General features: G+C 38.1%; 1 protein-coding gene across 5 annotated transcripts in view; it reads left to right on the top strand.

The window, feature by feature from the left end:
• The window catches only part of LOC139459639 (flotillin-1-like), a 34,768-nt gene that overhangs the window by 8,842 nt on the left and 5,674 nt on the right, over positions 1-20,252 (top strand). For 4 of the 5 annotated variants that reach the window (XM_071241235.1, XM_071241234.1, XM_071241232.1 and 1 more), the window contains exons 4-10: positions 10,412-10,555; positions 10,964-11,083; positions 13,589-13,684; positions 16,795-16,947; positions 17,976-18,157; positions 18,480-18,525; positions 19,132-19,269. In XM_071241235.1, the coding sequence (XP_071097336.1) occupies positions 10,412-10,555; positions 10,964-11,083; positions 13,589-13,684; positions 16,795-16,947; positions 17,976-18,157; positions 18,480-18,525; positions 19,132-19,269 (879 nt within the window). Of the gene's footprint in view, positions 1-10,411; positions 10,556-10,963; positions 11,084-13,047; positions 13,144-13,588; positions 13,685-16,794; positions 16,948-17,975; positions 18,158-18,479; positions 18,526-19,131; positions 19,270-20,252 lie in introns of all 5 variants that reach the window. The other variant, XM_071241236.1, reaches the window with a different exon arrangement.

Genomic DNA, 20,252 nt, shown 5'->3' with positions numbered 1-20,252 from the left:
TGTAATTAGCTAATACTCAGGTGATCATAATTTTTCAGATTATCTCTCAATACAATCACTCTGGTTATTGAGAGTCCCACTGTTTACACTCAACTGGGAGTTGGGGTTGCAGTCACAGGTATAGCAAGGTGAGGCTAAGCAAGGAGTGTGATTAGCATACACTCAGGAGATCATGTTGACTGTTTCAGATTGTCCTTCAATACCATGACTTTGACAATTGAGAGTCCAAACGTTTACACACAGCTTGGTGTTGCTATATCTGTGACGGGTATAGCACAGGTAACATCTCCCCACCCTAGGGATCTCACCGTGCTGGTCGAAATCATCTCTTACTTCTATCTGTCCTGGTCCATTGGCTCAAACTCAAGTTAGCTCTCGTAATCCACTTTAGCATCTGTGGTATAAATTGGTTTCACTCACACGAACCACTATATCTTATCAGGGATTTATCCAGGATTCTAATCTAAGTGCCCATGGCAGGCAAAATTAGGAAAATAAGTTATTTTGTTAAAAATTAGGATTTTTTAAGTGTTCTCTTCTTTAATTCAGAGGTATTTTGACATTGAGATTCGAGAGACTATTTCCATGCAGTATTTATTGGAATAAGCAGTAAAACCTTTTCCTATATATTGGTCCTGTTTTCAGTGATATACATGTTATTCCTCCAAAGACGTTAAATTAGGTATTAGTTATAGATAATATTTCATGAATTGGGAAATTTTAAAGTCCAATTTGGGAATTTTTATTGACATTTTGCTGTGGACTTGTGGCTGATCGCAAGCCTCTGAACAGGTCTGTAAGCATGATAAGTCCCTGCTTATGATAATAATTTGTAAAATAGATCTGCCTGATGATAGTTAATAGTCATCAGGTCTCGTTACTCATTCTAAAAATGAACAATTTTACATCAGTAATCATGGTAATATGAAACATTAAATGAAGACTTGCTGCACCTTTCACACGATGGAGAATGACCAATAAGAAAGAAAAACTTCCTGAAAATAGGGAATTAATTTTTTGTGATTATAAGGTGCAACTTATCATGGTCATTTGCTTAGTTGATCATGACATTTTTTTAAGAATTGTGAAAAACTCAGGTGTTTTGTTTATACTATATTCCTTATTACCAAAATATTAGTAATAAGTTGGAATGGATAAATGTTTGGTTTGTGGTCATGGTACTGAATAGATGACATAATTTGGGACAGTTCTTGTTTTACTATTGCTCCATGGACATAAAACAAGACAATTTTTACACTGACTTATCTTGAAGGATTAAATATCTGATTACGTCATGTTTTTAGACCCTCACCTAGTTCGTATGAACTCATGATAGTCTAGATGTTTGAAGTCTAGCTGTGAGATCCTTGGAATTTGAACAGATGTGATGTCATTAATGGTGTATGTTAAACATTGTTAAATGCAGAGTTTGAAATCGGTTTAAAAACGTCAATGGCAGAGCTGGTGATTGATTTGTATTGTTACATAAATTGTTGTAACATTCTGTATATCTTATAGTCGTCAAGTGGTATTGATTGACATGCTAGCTTTATCATCTGCCCCGTGAAGATATGGGTTAGAATTGATCTTCAGAAACCAATGATTGTCATAAGAGGCGACTAAAAGGGTCGGCTGGTCAGGCTCGCTGACGTGGTTGATGCATATCATTGTATCCCAATTGTGTCAGTTGATGCTCATGGTGTCAATCACTGGATTGTCTGGTCAAGACAATTATTTAGACAACCGTCATATAGCTGGAATATTGCTAAGAGCAGTGTTAAACAACAAACAGTCTTTTCATGTTGTATTAAAATGTCATGAATGTGTGACATCAAAATATTGTTTTGGAAAATAGGCCTAATTCTTTCAGGAGATAACCTTGATCACAGATATATGTCATCCTTTGTCAAAATATGAATATCTTCACAAATGTTTAGTTTTACTTGTCAACAGTGCATTGTACTGTACATGTCCATATCAATATCAAGAGTTCTTAATAGTGATCTAGTTTAACTGAAGTGGTCTCAGATTCCACAATTCTAACAGATAAGCTAACATTTGTGACAGACTGAGATTTAATGCTCTCGTTGGGCTTGTAAGACCATAGTGTTTAGAATTGAAGAAAAACTAGTGTTAAAACAAGACACCATTGATGCCATCACGTCTGTTTGCCCTAACCTGATTCCTGAGACAGCCTGGAATATTATCCATATGATATGATTCATCATATCTTCCAAGCTCCCAACACACATGCTAGATTCACTCATTTCTTCTCAGACTTACACAACACTGCTTAATGTGTGGCAGGTTCAACATGTGTCAATGTTGTGTAAGGTACCATGCTGCTGAACCTTTTCTTGAAAATATTTTACAGATAAAATGCCTGCCTGCGCAAAATACTTAGCAGAATGTAGAATACAAACAGAAAATGAAAATGGAGGCTTTGCAAATAGAACAGTTGGTAACTATATGTATACTTGAAAGAATCAGTAAAAGAAACAAGAAAATAGTCATGTCCCTTCCATGCACCTGTCACGTTTCCATTATGAATTGATGGGTATTGATAGAGGCACTGTATTGCAATATAGCAAAAAAATGTTATCAAGCAATCTTTAAAACAAAAACATGTGGTTAAAAGAGGAGGTTCTTGGACATCTTAGCGTCCTTGACATGTTGCAACGTGAAAGGGAATCACCACTTCATCATGCATGTAATTGTTTCTATTTGCTGAATAGTCATCAGATGGTAATAGTGAATTCACAATGAAAAGATTAGTCTGCAATAATTATGCACACACTGCTTTTACACGTGTGAAGAGAAAATTGCACAGGTGTTAAGCTGCTTTTATTGTGCATTGCCTCACGTTTTTACTTTACATCATTGCCTCACATCTTTGCTCACATCATAATACATTGCCTCACATTTCGGCTTTCATAGAGTCCATCTTACACTGCAAATCTATATCTGAGACTGTTGCACTTCTGCATACTATATTAAGACCAGGGTGATTTTATTTCTTGTTGTACCATGTCTACTGACATTTTCAAACAATGTTAAACATGCTGCAGATTTCAAAAGGAATTTTTAAGTTAAAAAAGAATCCTTTATTTGAATGAAAATCTCTCCCTCTCTCTCTCTCTCTCTCTCTCTCTCTCTCTCTCTCTCTCTCTCTCTCTGTCTCTCTGTCTCTCTCTCTCTCTGTCTCTCTCTCTCTCTCTCTCTCTCTCTCTCTCTCTCTCTCATGATGATGTTGCTTATCATTTTCAATGGCAATCTGTGAAAATTTATATCATGTATATTGTCATGTCAAATTAGAGTTCATCTTCAATTTCAACCCTATATGTACATGGCTTACTCAGAAGAAAATGAATCATGATTTCTGAGTTTGTGACTAGTTTTCTTAACGATGAACATGTTCAAGCATGTTTATTTGCAACCCAAATAGGTTAGTTATCCTTTTGGCTAGACAACACAAGGGTTTACGTGAAGAATTTCTGTTGAACTTGATCTAACCAACAGCAGAATCAGAAAAATGCTCATGTGAATTATTCAGGGGCTGAAGTGCCGCTTATGCTGTGAACAGACTGATGTGGTAAAAGCACAACATGTTACATTGATTCTACATCAATAGGAAGCCATGCCTTGGCAGAGCTGAAATTGGTTGTAGAAAATGATTGGGGCCACTGTATGGAATATGAATTAGCCTGACTGCCTTTTACCCAGGGGATGGTGACATAGCATCATGTTCCAGAGCCTGAAGGGCTGCACTTTCTCATGTAGATTCCTCTTGTGATATATTTAAGTATTGACTCAGTGTGCAGCATGCCCAATGTACACAAATTTCACTGCAGGTTGCTGTGAGAATTGTGTTTCACACTGACACTGAAAAATGAAAGTGCATTAGTTCCTTTCAAACCTCGGTGCGGTGGGATAGCCAAGTGATAAAAGCATTTGCCCGTCACGCCAAAGCCCTGGGTTCGATTCCCCACATGGGCAGAATATGTGAAGCCAATTTCTGGAATGGGATTTTGCTGGAATATTGCTAAAGGCAGCGTAAAATCCTACTTACTCACTCACTTGCCATGTCCAAAGTGTTGTCTAACATGAGCAGTTGAGCAGTTGAGCAGTCTTTTGTTACAATGTACGACAGTGCTCACATGTCTTCATCATTTGATCCAGATGGTGTGGATCGCTGCATTTGCTGTTTGCTGGTTTTCACAGCTGAGAATTTATGTTTGCAGACCACCTAGATAAAAATGAAAATTGCTGACTGCAGCGGAAAAGCAACATTTACTTTCACTGAGAACAATTGTTTACATGATAAAATTCAAATAGTAAAGTGCAGTTATTTTTCATTAATGGAACTCTGTGGAGTGCAGTGGGTTTGAGGCCACTCTTTTCAATTTCTGCTTAAGTATGCTGAGTAAGGTATAACTTTGTAGGATCAATCACCACATTTCCATATGCCCTGAAAAACAGAACCTTTTGATTGACATGTGGGAGATTGGGTAGATAAGTTCAATATTTTGGGAGACTTTTTTTTACAAATGTGGACATAATTGTGGCCAAATGGTTGAACCTTTAATAAATACAGGATCAGTTGGCAGTATGATGCATGAGATTCAAGGGGTTCTTGTGAATGTCTTATCCCTAATGCAACAACCAAACGTAATTAGGTGTCCTCAACAATGCTCAAGTACTACAGCTGCAAACATCAAGGAACCAGGAACCCCTATAATTTTGAACACTGTAAATGATTGCTGTCATGGTTTCCTGCTTTTTTTGTTGTTGAATACAGTATCCTAAGAGACCCATTGAGCAGAACGTTGCTCTTGTTTTCAGACAATCGTTTTAATACTTTTAAGAACTGAATGTAGAAGGGTATAGCCTTTGGCTATAATAAAACAATACAATCTACAGTCCGATGTTGTAGTACACTGAAACCCCGTGCATCTGGACGATAGCATTCCAGCTGATATCTTCCGAATTATCAAATTCAGAGATTAACAGACCCGTGGAGATTCCGGGGTAGAATAGGTCTTCAGCAACCTTTGTCCTAAAGGCAACTAACGCGATCAGGTGGTCAGGCTTGCTGACTTGGTTGATACATGTCATCGATCCCAATTGCGTGGATCGATGCTCATGATGTCAAGCACTGGATTGTCTGGTCCAAACTCGATTATTTTACAGACCGCCATCATATAGCTGGAATATTGCTGAGTTCGGTGTTAAAAACAAACAAACCCCAAACCAAAACCAATCAGAGATGAACAAATAATTGTTTTGTTTATTTATTTGTTATTTTTTTTGTCTTGAGATTTATGTCACATAAGCATTCCTGACGGTAATTGTCTCAAGGGTGGGTTTCTGGATTGGCAGGGACCGGACTAGTAAGGCTTCACTGTTTTTGAATCAAGAATAACACCACAATCAGCATCATTTAATACTCATTTGCTTTGAGCTCCCTGTGGCTCTCAGGCACTCACTGTTCACGTAATATTGGATATCAGAATTGACCGGCACCTCGGCCATTTTATACATTAATCATGTTAATATCCAGGCACTGGTAAATTGAAGCATTGTCAGTCTGAAATGTCTGATGCTTCTTACTTTAATGTCATTGTGATACAGGGACCTCAGTCCATACATATCAGCATGAATAGTGAAATAGAATCTCAGGGCTCATGTTTTTCTGGCTGTTGTTATTGCAAGAGATTTAGTGCACTTCATCAGCTTGGATCAGTACAGCCAAAGGTTGTCTAGCAAACACTGGACTAGCAAGCTAAACATATGACAGATACATCAATGAAATTATTCTGCTTTTGTGCGTACAGCCAAAGCTGTTTGTCCATAATTCATGCTTAGCACTACCCTAACCACAGATTGTTTGGCAACAGAATCTGCCGAGTCAGGAGTTTGGTGTCAGTTTGGGCTGCTGCCTGTTGCATTTTCATGGCATTTTATTGATTTTCTCCTGATAGGCCTCATATCGTGCTTCCCCAAGTGGCCAGTATGTGCTGGGAGTGGAGATGGGCTTGTGGCCAAGCTGTGATATCCGAATAGGCAAGGAAAATGGTGAAGAGTGTCCTCTGACCTGGTGATGTGGATACTGTCTTCAGTCTGTTCAATGGGTATTCAAAAACAAATCTGAATTTTCATAGAGCAACCTCTAAACTGTAATTAACAATGGCTCATAGACTTGAAAAGATGAACATACCCAAAGAACATTGAAATATCAACAATGATTACATGAGGGTACATACTCAATCATGGCTTTACAAATTATTATCCCCCGTCACTGAATGAAAGTTTGCATGCTTAGCTAAGAAATACTTGTCAAGACTGAGTTCGAAATTATTTCTTACAGAGTTATGTCCTATGCTTTTCAGCTTCCTGCATAGTGTCTGCAATGGGGGCAACTTTTCTCAGAAACTACAGATATTTAGCTTATTTAGTACATGAAGTAAACTTTGCATGCTTATCTATGAGATAGTTGTCAAGACTGTTTGCTCCAAATCGGAAAAAAAAATTCATACACAGTTACTGCTTTTGACCCATGTTATTTTACAAAATGCAAAGTGTCTGCAATGGGGACAAGTTTTCTCAGGAACTACTGAAGTCAGCTTATCAAAAAGATTCTTATCATGACTGAGTTCGAGAATTGGTGCCATAAAATATATTTTTTCCAGAGAATATGTGTGTTTCTGTGTATTTATTTCATATTTAATCATTTTTTTCTGATGACATAAAGCAACCCAAGTGCCTATCTCTTCCTAAGGCTTTGCAAGACTCTTTTTTTTATAGTTTATATTCACTGCTTTATGAACAAACAAAATTCTTATGTGCTCCATGTCAGGGGATTGGGATAATACTGTTTTCTTGTTAGCATTTATCATTTTCATCAAACATTTCACAGTGTTAAATTCTGATACAAATGAAAAATTAGACTACAGTAGGTAAGTCCAACTAGAGAATGACTGACCTTGTTTACTTGATTTATGATCTTTATTTGGACAGATATGTCAACAAGGTTTAGAGGAGCAATAATAATGTCTAACATGTTCAACATAGATCGTTGAGGCCTACATGTGATGGAAATAGTACTGGATCATATCAAGCTAGTGATATTTTGTAATGTCTTCTGTGCAATACTTGGTGTCTCCTGCGGTTACAACTATGGGAAGCATTGCGAAATGTTGTATAAATCAAAATGCTTCCTTCACCGGTGTACCCTAACAGCGTTGGTCATTGCTCATAATGTTAATCACTGGTTTGTGTGGGCCAGGCTCAATTATGTTTGTTTGTTTGTTTGTTTCAGCAATATTCCAGCTGTATGACAGTGGTGCTTAATTATGTATAGGCTGCTGTCATATTGACAGAATGTTGCTGACTGCGATGTAAGACGACAAAACCAATGTTCCACAAGCCCTGTTTTGGGTATAACGATTCTCAGTATCGGTCTGCGATTTGTGCCACTAGTTCGAAGACCAAATCTAGTAAAGTCTGTTCGGTCAGGTAAACTCAGTAAACGTCCATATGATAACATTTAAACCTACTTATATTAGGGTCATTAGACTCAGACTGTAGTAACCCATGCTTTCAATTCCTGTTGTGTGACAAAGAGGTGTGGAGCAGACTCAAATACAAATTGGTTTGGAATTTCAGGTGGGCCATCAAGATTTTTGTTCTGTTTAATTGTAACCTCAGGCATGGTTTTATGAATGTAAACCGCAGTGAATCACAAGTTTACCTTCTGCTTGCTAGTGCTAGTGTATAGCCGATGTAAGATAAACATGGTAGTTGTGTAGCAATTGTTTGATAACCGTGATAATCATCAGTGATAATATGAATCACATGAACTTCTTTATCGTCCTAATAACGATGTCAGTCTGTGACACTACAACCAGTCTGAACTTGTGTTTGCATCGTTTTCTTAGATTGCAGTTTTACTGTGTGGACGTGTATTATTACACTATATATTACAACAGAATATGTTTTGTTTGTCTTCAGGCTAGGTGGGGGATGGAGGGTGGTGTAGCCAAGTGATTAAAGTGTTAGCTTGCCACGCCAAAGGCCCGGGTTTGATTCCCCACATGGGTTCAATGTGTGAAGCCCATTTCTTGTGTTCCTGTCTGTGATATTGCTGGAATATTGCTTAAAGCTGTGTAAAACCATACTCACTCACTTGTTTTGTGGCTTGTTTATGGCATGTGTGGTAACCATGTCAACCATGACACTTGTATAGGATAACATATGACAGTTATTTATGATCCGTGTGTGATCACCATGACAACTGTTTATTCCAGGTGTGGTAACCATGACACTTGTATGGGATGACATGACAGCTATTTATGATCCATGTGTGATCACCATGACAACTGTTTATTCCAGGTGTGGTAACCATGACACTTGTATGGAATGACATGACAGCTATTTATGATCCATGTGTGATTGCTATGACAACTGTTTATGGCATGTATGGTAACCATCGTAACCATGACACTTGTATGGGATAACATGTGACAACTATTAATGATACATGTGTGATCATCATGACAACTGTCCACGAGTGATGACAATGACAACTGCATGGCTCATGGAGGGATTCATAACTGGGTGGAAAACTAATCCATTTGATTACACAAACTGCTCTAAATTGTCCAATGAGCAAATAATTGAGGCTGTAGTGAAATTATCCCATGAGTTTAGTAGTCGTCATGACATTACAACATCAGAAGAACAAAAGTTGGTTAGTGCTGGATTTAGTGTTTAGCAGATAGTATGTGTCTGTGAACAAACAAAATCATTAATGTGTCAATATCTGTACAATTGTGTTAGATTTGAAAGGATGAGTCTACAGAAACAGAAAAAAACGTCAGTAGAGTTTTTGTATGTAACGTAGTTGTCCATATGGGAGAATGTGTCTGAATCACCAGCTTACTCCCAGTGGGATAGATTTAGAATGTCAGCCTTGATGATGAGAGGTTGTTATGGCCTAAATTGGTAGCAGTGGGATAATTTGCCTGGTTGGGACTATTAACCTTAGGAGTCATGCAGTCATTTCAGACTATGCTCTGTTTTAGTTAGGTCAGTTCACTTGTATCAGTAGGTGCTATATTTTTGCATGAAAGTCTTTGCAAGCATTTATCTTCCTTGTCAGAGGCCAATTTTCAGCCCCGACAAAAATTCCCAGTAAAAATATCCCACATCCTGTTAGTATAGTTATTATTAATGTTATGACAAGTCCACTGACTTTGGAATCCCAGATAAATCTCTTTGTTTTGACTCTTCAATGGTCAAAGTCATGCTCAGCCATAAACAGAAGTTCTGACAGTTGATTTGGAGGTCTGTAGTCTGTCACCAGCTTTTAGTGGCTCCTAAGAAAAGTCAACATTACATATAACCTTCTCTGCCTGGCGATATTCCAGTAGGTGGCCTAGATGATAAGGTGACACTTTTTGCTGCGCAGAGTCGAGCTCCTTTGTCCTGCCAGAACCCGATGATCATTGGTTTGAATTTTAGATTTGCCCTGGCAAATTATTAAATTACCACTTACTTCCCAAGGTATAACTGAAATAGTTTTCAAAGAATCATTACCCCAGCTCACACACTCTGACTTTCTGTGCTGATGATGGACAAAATTGAAAGTCATTGCTTGGTATTTTAAAGGTTAAACTTGGATGAAAACCACTTTTTTTTATTGGCCATAAGAAGTATTTTGATATGTGTGCAGCTCAATATAGATATGCCAGATTCTTGTTGTTCGTATATCATAGTTGATAGATCTTTGTAACCATGGTTACATGTTGTCACTCATTATTTTAATAGTTTAACATTTGCATGTTTATTTGGAAAATGGTACCGGTAATATCATTCTCATGTATTTATTTCCTGATTATGTTCTGTTAATGTCTCTTGTCACCATTCACCATAATGCTATTGTGAACACATGATGATGTAACTATTGTAAATATACCATACGTTTTGTGACCAAGTAAGTAAAGTGAATTTGGTATTTATTTGGATCAGTTGAATTTTTTTTTTTATTCAAAGTATATTACGGGTGTGAAATGTTGGCACAATTATAATCAGTGAATGTAAGGTTACTTTTGTAAAAGGCAAACAAACAGATTTTAACTGAATTAACTTTAAATTTATTGTTAAACTTTCCCTTATTGTAAACAAAGTAATAGAAAATGTATTTTTAAACCTTTGAACACAGTAAAGCCCACAGCTTGACAATTGATTATCAATCAAAGTTATTTATTATTACCATGAAAATAATTGATGTTTCATGAATTTAAAATAATTTAGGACAAATCTTGTTTCATACATTTTACATTAATGGTGTTTCATGCTGGAAGCAAACTTTTATCCGATATGGTGAACAAGGTATGCTTGTTGGTCCCAGGTGAAGATTCAGGGAGGAAACAATGCAATGCTACAATCAGCTTGTGAGCTGTTCCTTGGGAAGTCTGAGACGGAGATCCGCAATGTCGCCCAGGAAACACTGGAGGGTCATCAGAGAGCCATCATGGGCAACATGACTGTCGAGGTGACCACAGTGGCGCATGTCACTTTAGATGGGGGGTCTTAGGGATGGGATGGGATAATACATAATGATACATCATGAATAAGTAGCGGGTGCATCGGTGGATCGCGATTTTTTACTTCACAATACAAGTATTGATCACAGTCTCACACTAAGTAAACAGTAGTGATTCTTACCTTACATGTATTCTTTTAACAAATGTTACACTGAACTCCAATTACTATTGAAAATGAGTAGTGAAAAGGTAAATGTTTTCATTCATTGCACGATATCATGTATATCATTAGCGTGCCAGCTTTTTGGCCATCCTGTCTATGAAAAAAAACCTCTTGTGCTCATATGAGTTGACTACATGGGGACAAGTGTGCAATTTCTAACTTACACACCATTCTTAATGATGTTGTATGGCAGGAAATCTACAAAGACAGAAAGAAGTTCTCAAAGGCTGTGTTCGAAGTGGCATCATCTGATCTTGTCAACATGGGGATCTACGTCGTTAGCTACACACTCAAGGACATCCGAGATGAAGAGGTATATGCGATATACAAATACATGATGTTACAATATGCGCAGTGGGGACCGGGCTTATGGAAGATCCCCAATACTCTGATACTTGTCTGAGATGCTAAATTGGATTGATTATCAGGCTCTGTGACCGGGCATGTCATAACATTTGATATAATTACATTTTATCCATTGGTTTGTCAAGCCCTGATATGCAATGAAAATAGATGATTTATTGAAACCCTAGAGTCAATAATACTAATGGTGATTAGTACATGTAGTAATTCTTTATGAAATATATTTTGAGCCTCAGTCATTCCCATTATTCCTAGTTGCCTCGGCATGTTATCTCTACATGTACTCGGTCAGGCTCTCTGACTTGGTTGATGCATGTCATCGTATCCCAATTGCATGGATCGATGCTCATGATGTCAATCACTGGATTGTCTGGTCCAGACTCGATTATTTTACAAACCGCCGTCATATAGCTGGAATATTGCTGAGTGTGGCGTTAAAAAACAATTCACTGATCAGTGTTGTTACCACCCGTGAAGATCCAGGGTAGAATAGGCCTTCAGCAACCCATGCTTGCTATAACAGGCGACTATGCTTGTCGTAAAAGGCGACTTACGGGATTGGGTGGTCAGGTTCGCTGACTTGGTTGATACATGTGATCGTATCCAAATTGCGTGGATCGTTGCTCATGATGTCAATCACTGGATTGTCAGGTCCAGACTCCCATTATTTACAGACTGCTGTCATATTGCTGGAATATTGCTGAGTGCGGCGTTAAACAACAAACAAACAAACAAATCAGTGTTGTTACTGTCAGGCTGCATGATCCAGGTGAACATACATTTCCCCCCGTGAAGATTCAGAGTAAAATTGGTCTTCAGCAACCTATGCTTGTCGTAAGAGGCGATTACTGAACAGGATTGGTTGATGCATGTCACCATATCCATATTGCATAGATCGATGCTCTTGATGTCAATCACATGATTGTCTGGTCCAGACTTGATTATTTACAGACAGCTGAGTGAACAAATGTTAGTGCCAGTCACTAGGCTGCCAAGTGTACACTCATTGTAGGCATCCATGATAAAGCTGAAATAGTGCTGACTTCACCATGAGATTCCACTTACTCTTGCGCATTGAATTGGAAACACTGTTACTGTGAGTAGGTAGTTATGTTTCATAAAGGTAAACGATTATGGCATGTTTGTTTTTTACACCAAAAATGTTAGTTATTCCATATTTGAAATCTTATTTTTAATAACACATCAAGTCATTTTCAGCTTGCTTTTATTCCTGACAATGGACACCATCATGATAATAATAATTTATGTCCTTTTATTTTGTATTTCTTGACCATGCCTGTGTATGTATACTGAACAAAAGAAGTTAGGGATCATGAATATTTTGGGGGTTATTTTTATGAAATTTTGTGCTCAGTCTTCACTGCAAAAAAGTATCCCCTAAAATATTTGTGATCCCTAACTTTGTTTGTTCAGTTTATATAAAGACCACCAACTGAGAGTTCCATGTTGTATATTTAAGGGAAGTAAGATATTGTGACATTTGGATAACAATGTACAATTGATAGCTTGTAATATGACAACATCAATAACAATATTGGCATCACTTGTTGAAAGGATAGGTAGGATGAAAGTAGACATGTAAGTAGTTGTATTGCATGTATTTCTAAGGGAAATAGTATCAAAGATAAAAAAATTCTGAATGTCATTTATTAGTTTTATATCATTTCAATATCTCAATGCCCAGTCAGTGATTTAGTATCAACAATAAAATTATCATTGAGTATCATTTATCAGTTTATATGATTTGGCTAACTCTTTGCTCAGATGCTGTTTTCCATAAGGCTAAGTAGCACTTCAGAATGTTGTCATTGCCAGGAGGCAAGTAGTGATAGTCCATGTTTGTGTCTCACAAGTGAGCCAGATCTATGCCATAGCAAGTATGTGTCTTTACAGGGGTATCTAAGAGCTCTAGGTATGAAACGGACAGCTGAGGTCAAGAGAGATGCACGTATAGGTGAATCTGAAGCGCAACGTGACGCAGGCATTAAGGTGATGCAATCATGCACTGTGTGTGGACACCACACGCTTCTGTGAAGGTTCATGCTCTGTATCATATTTATCACTCTCATCCTCATCAATGTTGTTGGTGGTGGTTTTTGTCATAGATCAAAGATGGCTGTATAGAGTTTGACGTCAGCAAAACATGATGAAATTCATACTTGCGATATATTCTGAAAAAAATATTCAGTGGTGTACAGATTCTCACATCAACTGTTTCATAAACGAGTGGTGGTTGTAAAAGTTGAACTGCACTTTCAAGAAGTAGATGTATTGTGATGCTGATTGTTAGGGTCAGAATTGCAGCCATCTTTGACATCAAGTTCACATAGTCTGTCTAGCTCATTGAACCAGAAACGAGACAGAGGGCACCACCAGACATGCACATGTTATATTTATCAAACATTCTTTCCACGATTACTGTTTTCTTGCCTAGGGTTATTTGAAAGCCTTAGGTATGGCAAGAACTGCACAAGTGAAACGTGATGCCCGTATTGGTGAAGCTGAAGCGCAGAGAGATGCAGGCATTAAGGTGAAATCATGAATGAAACTGAAATTTGCATTTGTTGTGAAAGCTTGCATGCTGTCAATTTAAATTTGGCTATCTTTGAATTCAAAATTGCAAATCACCAAATTCAGTTTTGGAATCTCCATATTCAAATTTGAATTGCTTAAGCTATTATTTGTCATACTTTTAAAAATAAAAGCTGATGACAATTATCATGTTTATGAGAATGTGTTTTAATAAGAAAATGATCATTACAATTTTTCTTGCTTTTTTTCCCCCTTCTAATAAAATAATATTTTGCTGAAATTTTCATTGGATGTGAAGTTTAATTTTGAAGTAAAAAACAGCACATACTTCAACACCTCATAAACATACAATAAACAGCAAGGCATTGACTGTGTTGTAGAAACATTATGGGAGTAATTTACACATCCCTGTACAGAACAGATGGACTGTTTACGTGTTTGCTTGATAAAAGAGACAATAAAATTTTGCTAGCATTGTGTGTAGGTGTGTTCAGGCATGTTCATTTGAATATTTGTTACTGTCACCAAAATCTGCACCCAAGGCTGCTCTACTCACTCCCTGAGCTTCGACAGTCACCTCAGCGACCCTCCTAACTCCTAACACATAACCAGGTTATCATGGTTATAGTCCAGGTTATATTCTGGTACTAATTATTAATTTGGTACTAAATGCTAACAGACATTGAATCCTCAGTTAACAACCCCTCTCCTCCAATTTATGCTACTCATCCTTTTATGGGAACATTTCTGTTACTATGTGATTCATAAACTATGAAGTAATTATTCTATGCACACTGTCCGGTCAGCTTCAGTGACCTGGTTGATAACATGTCATTTTACCCCAATGGTAAGGGTCGTTGCTCGCAATATTAATTACTGGATTGTCTGGTCCAGATGCTAATATTGACAGACAGCCGTCATACAGCTGGAATATTGCTGTGTGCGGCGTTAAGCAACAAACAACCAAAACTTCAGTGGTTATTGCATTTGCCCGACATGCCGAAAATATGGGTATGATTCCAAACGTGTGAAGCCCATTTCTGGTGTCCCTCTGCTGAGATTTGGCTGAATATTGCTAAAAGTTGCGTAAAAAACAAACTCACTCACTCCAGATGTAACCTTATTTCTTCTCTATATTTTCATTCTGTCACAACTGATCGTGACTTCTTGTGTTCTTCGGTCACAGCCGTTTGATCATGTTGATTGCTCACATTTGGTAAACTTAGAACAGTTCTTTTTCAAACTGTTCTGGATCATATCCTTCTTTTACAAGCATGGTCCTTAATCCATCACATAAAGTACAACACCCATGTAATCAGATCTTTGACTCCTTGTATACTCTATTTGAAGATCTGATGACATCCATAGGAAGTCATCCGGATCATCTCAGATAAACTTTAACCAACAAATCAGTGTCCAGGCTTCTCAACACTATGAATACGTGAAGCCTTCAGACCAACATATATGATCATTGTATCTCAAAAATTAATTTAATTGGCCTGTTTTGAATGTAAATTTGGCATTATCAGCACAATCTGAGCACCATGATATAATATATTTATTCTGTGGGGGGTTTCATTTCTGGATTGAGAAATAATGCCAAAATGTTTTAGAAAGCCGGCTTCTGTTTGGCTCAAGAACCCACGCATCATACATTTAGATTGGGATGTGTCAACTTTTGTCAAGGTTCACCTGATGCAACCTCTGATTGACATAATGGAGGTGGCCTTAGTGTGTGTTAATGCAGAGAGACATTATATTGGAGTAAGAGATCTGATATTGAAATTCACCCACACCCTCAGCCATACAGTTTCATCATGTTCATTGCATGTGTTGGTGTATATTAGCAGTACATCTTGTGTACTGTTGCATTGTCAGTAGCAGTGAGGATTTGTACTGTTGGTCCCAGAACCATGGCTCAGTTCCACAAGGTGACTAAGAGCTTGCAAGTTCCATCCCTTGAACTGGGACTGGTAATTTATTACAGGGGTTGATGGGTCGGAGGGAATCTATGGTAGGACTAAGGCTGGGTAACTCGGGTACTCTGGTCGGGTGGGTCTTGAATAGGACCCGTGTACCCACAGGACTACCTGGACCCATGGTTAGTCATGTGATATATTGTTTAATGACAAGAATTATCTAAAACTCTATGGTTACATTACAAGTCACTAATGTTCTCATTTCTTTCTGACAATGCACCCTTCTGACTTTTATATGTTTGAATAAAGATAAAACTTCATGCAGTAAACTTCAGTGTATGCATGACCAGATCGTTTACTCGTGTCTCTAAATACATTTTGCCAGGGCTAAGGTCCAACTGTTCCATATCAGACAGTTTGTACCTATCTCTAAATATCTACTGCAGGTACCTGGGTAGGGTCTGGTAATAGGGTGGTGGGTATCCGGGTAGTAAATTTGGACCTTGGTAGGATCATAAAGAAAATTCTCCTTTTGGGGGAGGGTCATGAAAAACAAAATATCATGTACTTTTGCATCAAAAACCTCCGAGAAACCCACTCCACGTCTCCTTCTTTCCCTCTTCCAACCCCCCCCCCCACACACACACACACATATCCCCACCCTGTAATAAATGGCTGGTATCTTAGGACTGCCAGGATCTGTTGATCTTGAGTTCGAATCCCAGATTTGTCCTGAATATGATACTTGCTTTGTCAGCACCATAACCATGCTTGTAGTTTCTACCAAAGTGGTAAACGTCTAAGACATGCATCACTTCTGGCTTTTCTCCTATATCAAGCTGACACACCATGATGTAGCTGAAATAGTTTCCAAAGCGATGCCAACAAAAAACAACTTTGTGTGATTCATGGCAAGACAAGTCAGTGAGTTACTTCTCTTCCCATTTCCATATCTTTCTTTGTCTATGTTGATTTTAGTACTGAAATTCAAGAAATACACTAGATTCTTGAACCAAGTCCTAATGTCAAAATCTAAAACAAAAGAAATGCTGAAATCTGCGACCCTTACTCTTTGTAGTACTGTACTGTCAAAGTAAATGGGGGTTCCAATTCATAGCAATTATAAAGCTAAAGTTTTGATGATTTAGTCTTCATGCCTTTTTAATTCTGTTCTGTCTCCATGTAACAGGAAGCCTATGCGGAAGAGAAGAGGATGGAATCTCGTTTTGCAAATGACATCGAGATCGCCAAGGCACAGAGAGATTTCCAGCTGAAGAAGGCAATGTACGACATGGAGGTCCACACGAAGAAAGCCCAAGCTGACTTGGCCTATGACCTGCAGGTGGGAGATCTGCTCAACTTGTCCTATCAAATATGTAGACATGAGTGGCCCAGTTGTATGAAGTTGTATGAAATCACTGTGCAAAGTTGAGTCCCTTAGGGGTGTCAGGATCCTATGGTTGCGGGTTAAATTTAAGATTTGTCGTAGTTAAGATCCTTGGTTTGTCAGCACCATTCTTGTGCTTATGGGTTTCATTTGGTCTTTACTACCACATTAAGTTGACATGCTGGCTCTTAGCAAATAATCCCAACACATGACAATCTCCTCATCCTTGTTAGAATCCCTCTCCATTCTCATTAAAATCAGATCTTAGTTCTCGCTACTGCTAAACAAAGATCTGAAGACATCCCATTAGGGGTCACATCAGTACGACCTTTCATCCGACCAATCAGTGCGTCGCTTACCAGATTATGAAAGTGACAGTCGGAATGTGATTTCTAATCATGCAACCTCGTACACTTTAACATGGGGTATTTCGAACGATAGTTACGGGTTTAACACCTGAATCCTTACAATCTAGACCATCTATTAGCCATTCCAGAATGTTTTTGTTTTTCAGGTTTCAAATTTGTAATCGAAAATTTGTCAAAAAATGTTTCGAAGCGTAGTTGCCAATTTGAAATTAGTGCCATAAAGCATCGGATAGATGTCTTCTGATTGATCATTCCATTGGTTGGTCAAAGTTTGTGCAAGGTCATTCCGATGTGACCCGTAATGGTATGTCCTCAGATCTTTGTTTAGCAGTTGCGAGAACTAAGATCTGATTTTAATGAGATTGAATCCCTCTCTTTTACAAACACAGAACAGCCAGTATATGCTTGCTCATAACATCAATCACCAGAATTGTCTGGTTCAAACTTGACTGTTCACAGGCTGCTGTGATATGCTAGAATATTGCTGAGTGTGACATTAAATGAACAAACTATACTGAGTGTTAAATAACTAAGAAAGGAAAATAATAATTTGATATTTCACGTAAACATGCCACGTCTACATTGTGTAACATTACGTTTGATCTGTGTCTCCAGGCTGCTAAGACGAAGCAGCGCATCAAGGAGGAACAGATGCAGGTGACAGTAATCGAGCGTTCTCAGCAGATTCAAGTGCAGGACCAGGAGATTGTGCGCCGAGAACGAGAACTGGAGGCCCAGGTTCGCAAGCCTGCCGAGGCTGAGAAGTACAGACTCGAGATGATTGCTGAGGCTAATAAGTGAGTCTTGAACATCTTTGCCTGTTACTTTCTGTCTTTGCAGTAGTCACAGGTGATCCAGTTGTCTCAGGCACTGCAAGTCGCTGTCAGAGTTTGAATCCCTGTTCGCCCCAAATTACATTTCTAGTTTTGTCAGCACCATACTTGTGTTTGTGAAAGGTAAACATCTGAGACCTGCATGACTTCAGGCTTTCCTCCTACATTAAGCTGAAATGCCATGATATAACTGGAAAGCTGTTCATAGAGGCGTTAAACCCAGCTCACTCACACACTCTATCTTGGAGTATATTTGTGTTGTAGAACAGTGTGTGTTTTCTTCCAGGAACCGAGTTGTGATGGAGGCTGAGGCAGAGGCTGAGTCAGTCAGGGTAAGTTGTATCTTATGTGCAAGTGATGGTCTGACTCAAAAAGAAACTTTTGTACAATTGATAAACCCTGTGGGAATTCCTGGTAAGAACAGGTCCCAAGCAACTTAAGCTGGTTGTAACAGGTGACCAAATGGATCAGGTGATGACTTGGTTAATTGCGTTGTCATTGTACTCCAAAGCATGGATCGTTGTTCACAATATCAATCACTGGATTGTCTGGAGCAGACTGCCATCATATAGTTGGAATATTGCAATATTGTTGTTTTAGAGTGCAACATAAAATAAAAAAGCAAACAAGCAGTTTTTGATGCAACATTTTTATGGAATAGAAGAACCTAATCTGAACTTATTTTCTATCAGCAGCAAGTACCTGTTATATTTCTTATAAAAAAGAAACAAGTATTGAATATGATGTGTGATGTACAATTGTTTCTTGGAAAGTATGTATAAGAGCATGAAGAGCAGTTGTATTGATAATGTTAATTGGATAGTGTCTCCTTAAAAGTCGCAGATAAAATACTGTACTGCTGCCATAATTCATAGTTCCTTAAGAAAATTTCTTTTGCAAATATATACCATAACCTGACCTGTGTGTTTTTGTACCAGATGAAGGGAGATGCTGAAGCCTTTGCTATTGAGGCCAAGGCTCGTGCAGAGGCAGAACAGATGGCCAAGAAGGCTGATGCCTGGAAGGACTTCCAGGAGGCTGCTATGGTGGACATGGTTTTGGAAACACTTCCAAAGGTAGGGACTGTGTTCATAGGTCTGGGTGGCATGGGTAGGCCGAGTGGTCCAAGCTTTCACTGGTGGATTGTGTCCCCAAATGGGTACAAAGCCTGTTTCTCCTGTCCTGCGTTGATCTGGCTGGATTAATGGTGTAAAACCATTATAGTTATATCAGGGGTCCGGAAAATTTAAAATCCCAATCGGACATTTTCATTTATGCCACGCCCCCTTCAAACAGCGTGTTTTAGTACGACTTTTTACACACAAATTACAAGTTGTTACGTATTCATAATATGATGAATTATGAATTGTTTCAATTTAAATTGTTTAATTCACCGGACAATTAATAACAAATAATATCATTTTAGATATACATGGAAAACATACGTTTGTTTCTGTTATAATAACGATCTGTCAACGTTGTGAACGGTCTAATTAATATTCATGAGTCTGCTCAAGTGTACGCGTTGTAACATTTGGATCGAGATTATTATCCCATATTTGGTTATCACGTGACCTCACGGGAAAAGGTTTTTTTTAAAACTAAAGATTATTTAAAAACAAGACAGATAATATAATCATAAATCCTAAACTATCGTTGATAGCAATAGTTATTTGAATACTTTTCATCTGTACTTAATTATTGACCATAAAAAAATTGATATCGATCGTCACAGAAAGCAAAATGGCGGTCAATAAAGATTCAATATACGACTAGCTACTGAAAACAATAAAATCTGCAAATCCTTATTGTATGTCAACCAAGTGAAAGTCGTTAGCCACGACTTACAAAATGATCATTCAGACTTTGAGGGTTTGGCAGATCTGCATCGGTCGACTGGCTGTCGTCACGCTTTCGCTTCTTGTCTGAGGTTACGTATCGTAGCATTGTGAGGATAATGAGGTACATCGATGATGCAAGGTATTTATGTACAGTTGTAAACACATTTTACTCAAATTAACAAGATGTTCTCAGTAATAAATCCTCGATTAATCAGTGT

The sequence above is a fragment of the Haliotis cracherodii genome, unplaced genomic scaffold (assembly GCF_022045235.1).
Source record: "Haliotis cracherodii isolate W230 unplaced genomic scaffold, xgHalCrac1.p SCAF_13, whole genome shotgun sequence".
NCBI lineage: Eukaryota > Metazoa > Mollusca > Gastropoda > Lepetellida > Haliotidae > Haliotis > Haliotis cracherodii.
Note: the sequence above shows the minus strand (reverse complement) of the source record. Positions and strands in the feature narration are given on the sequence as shown.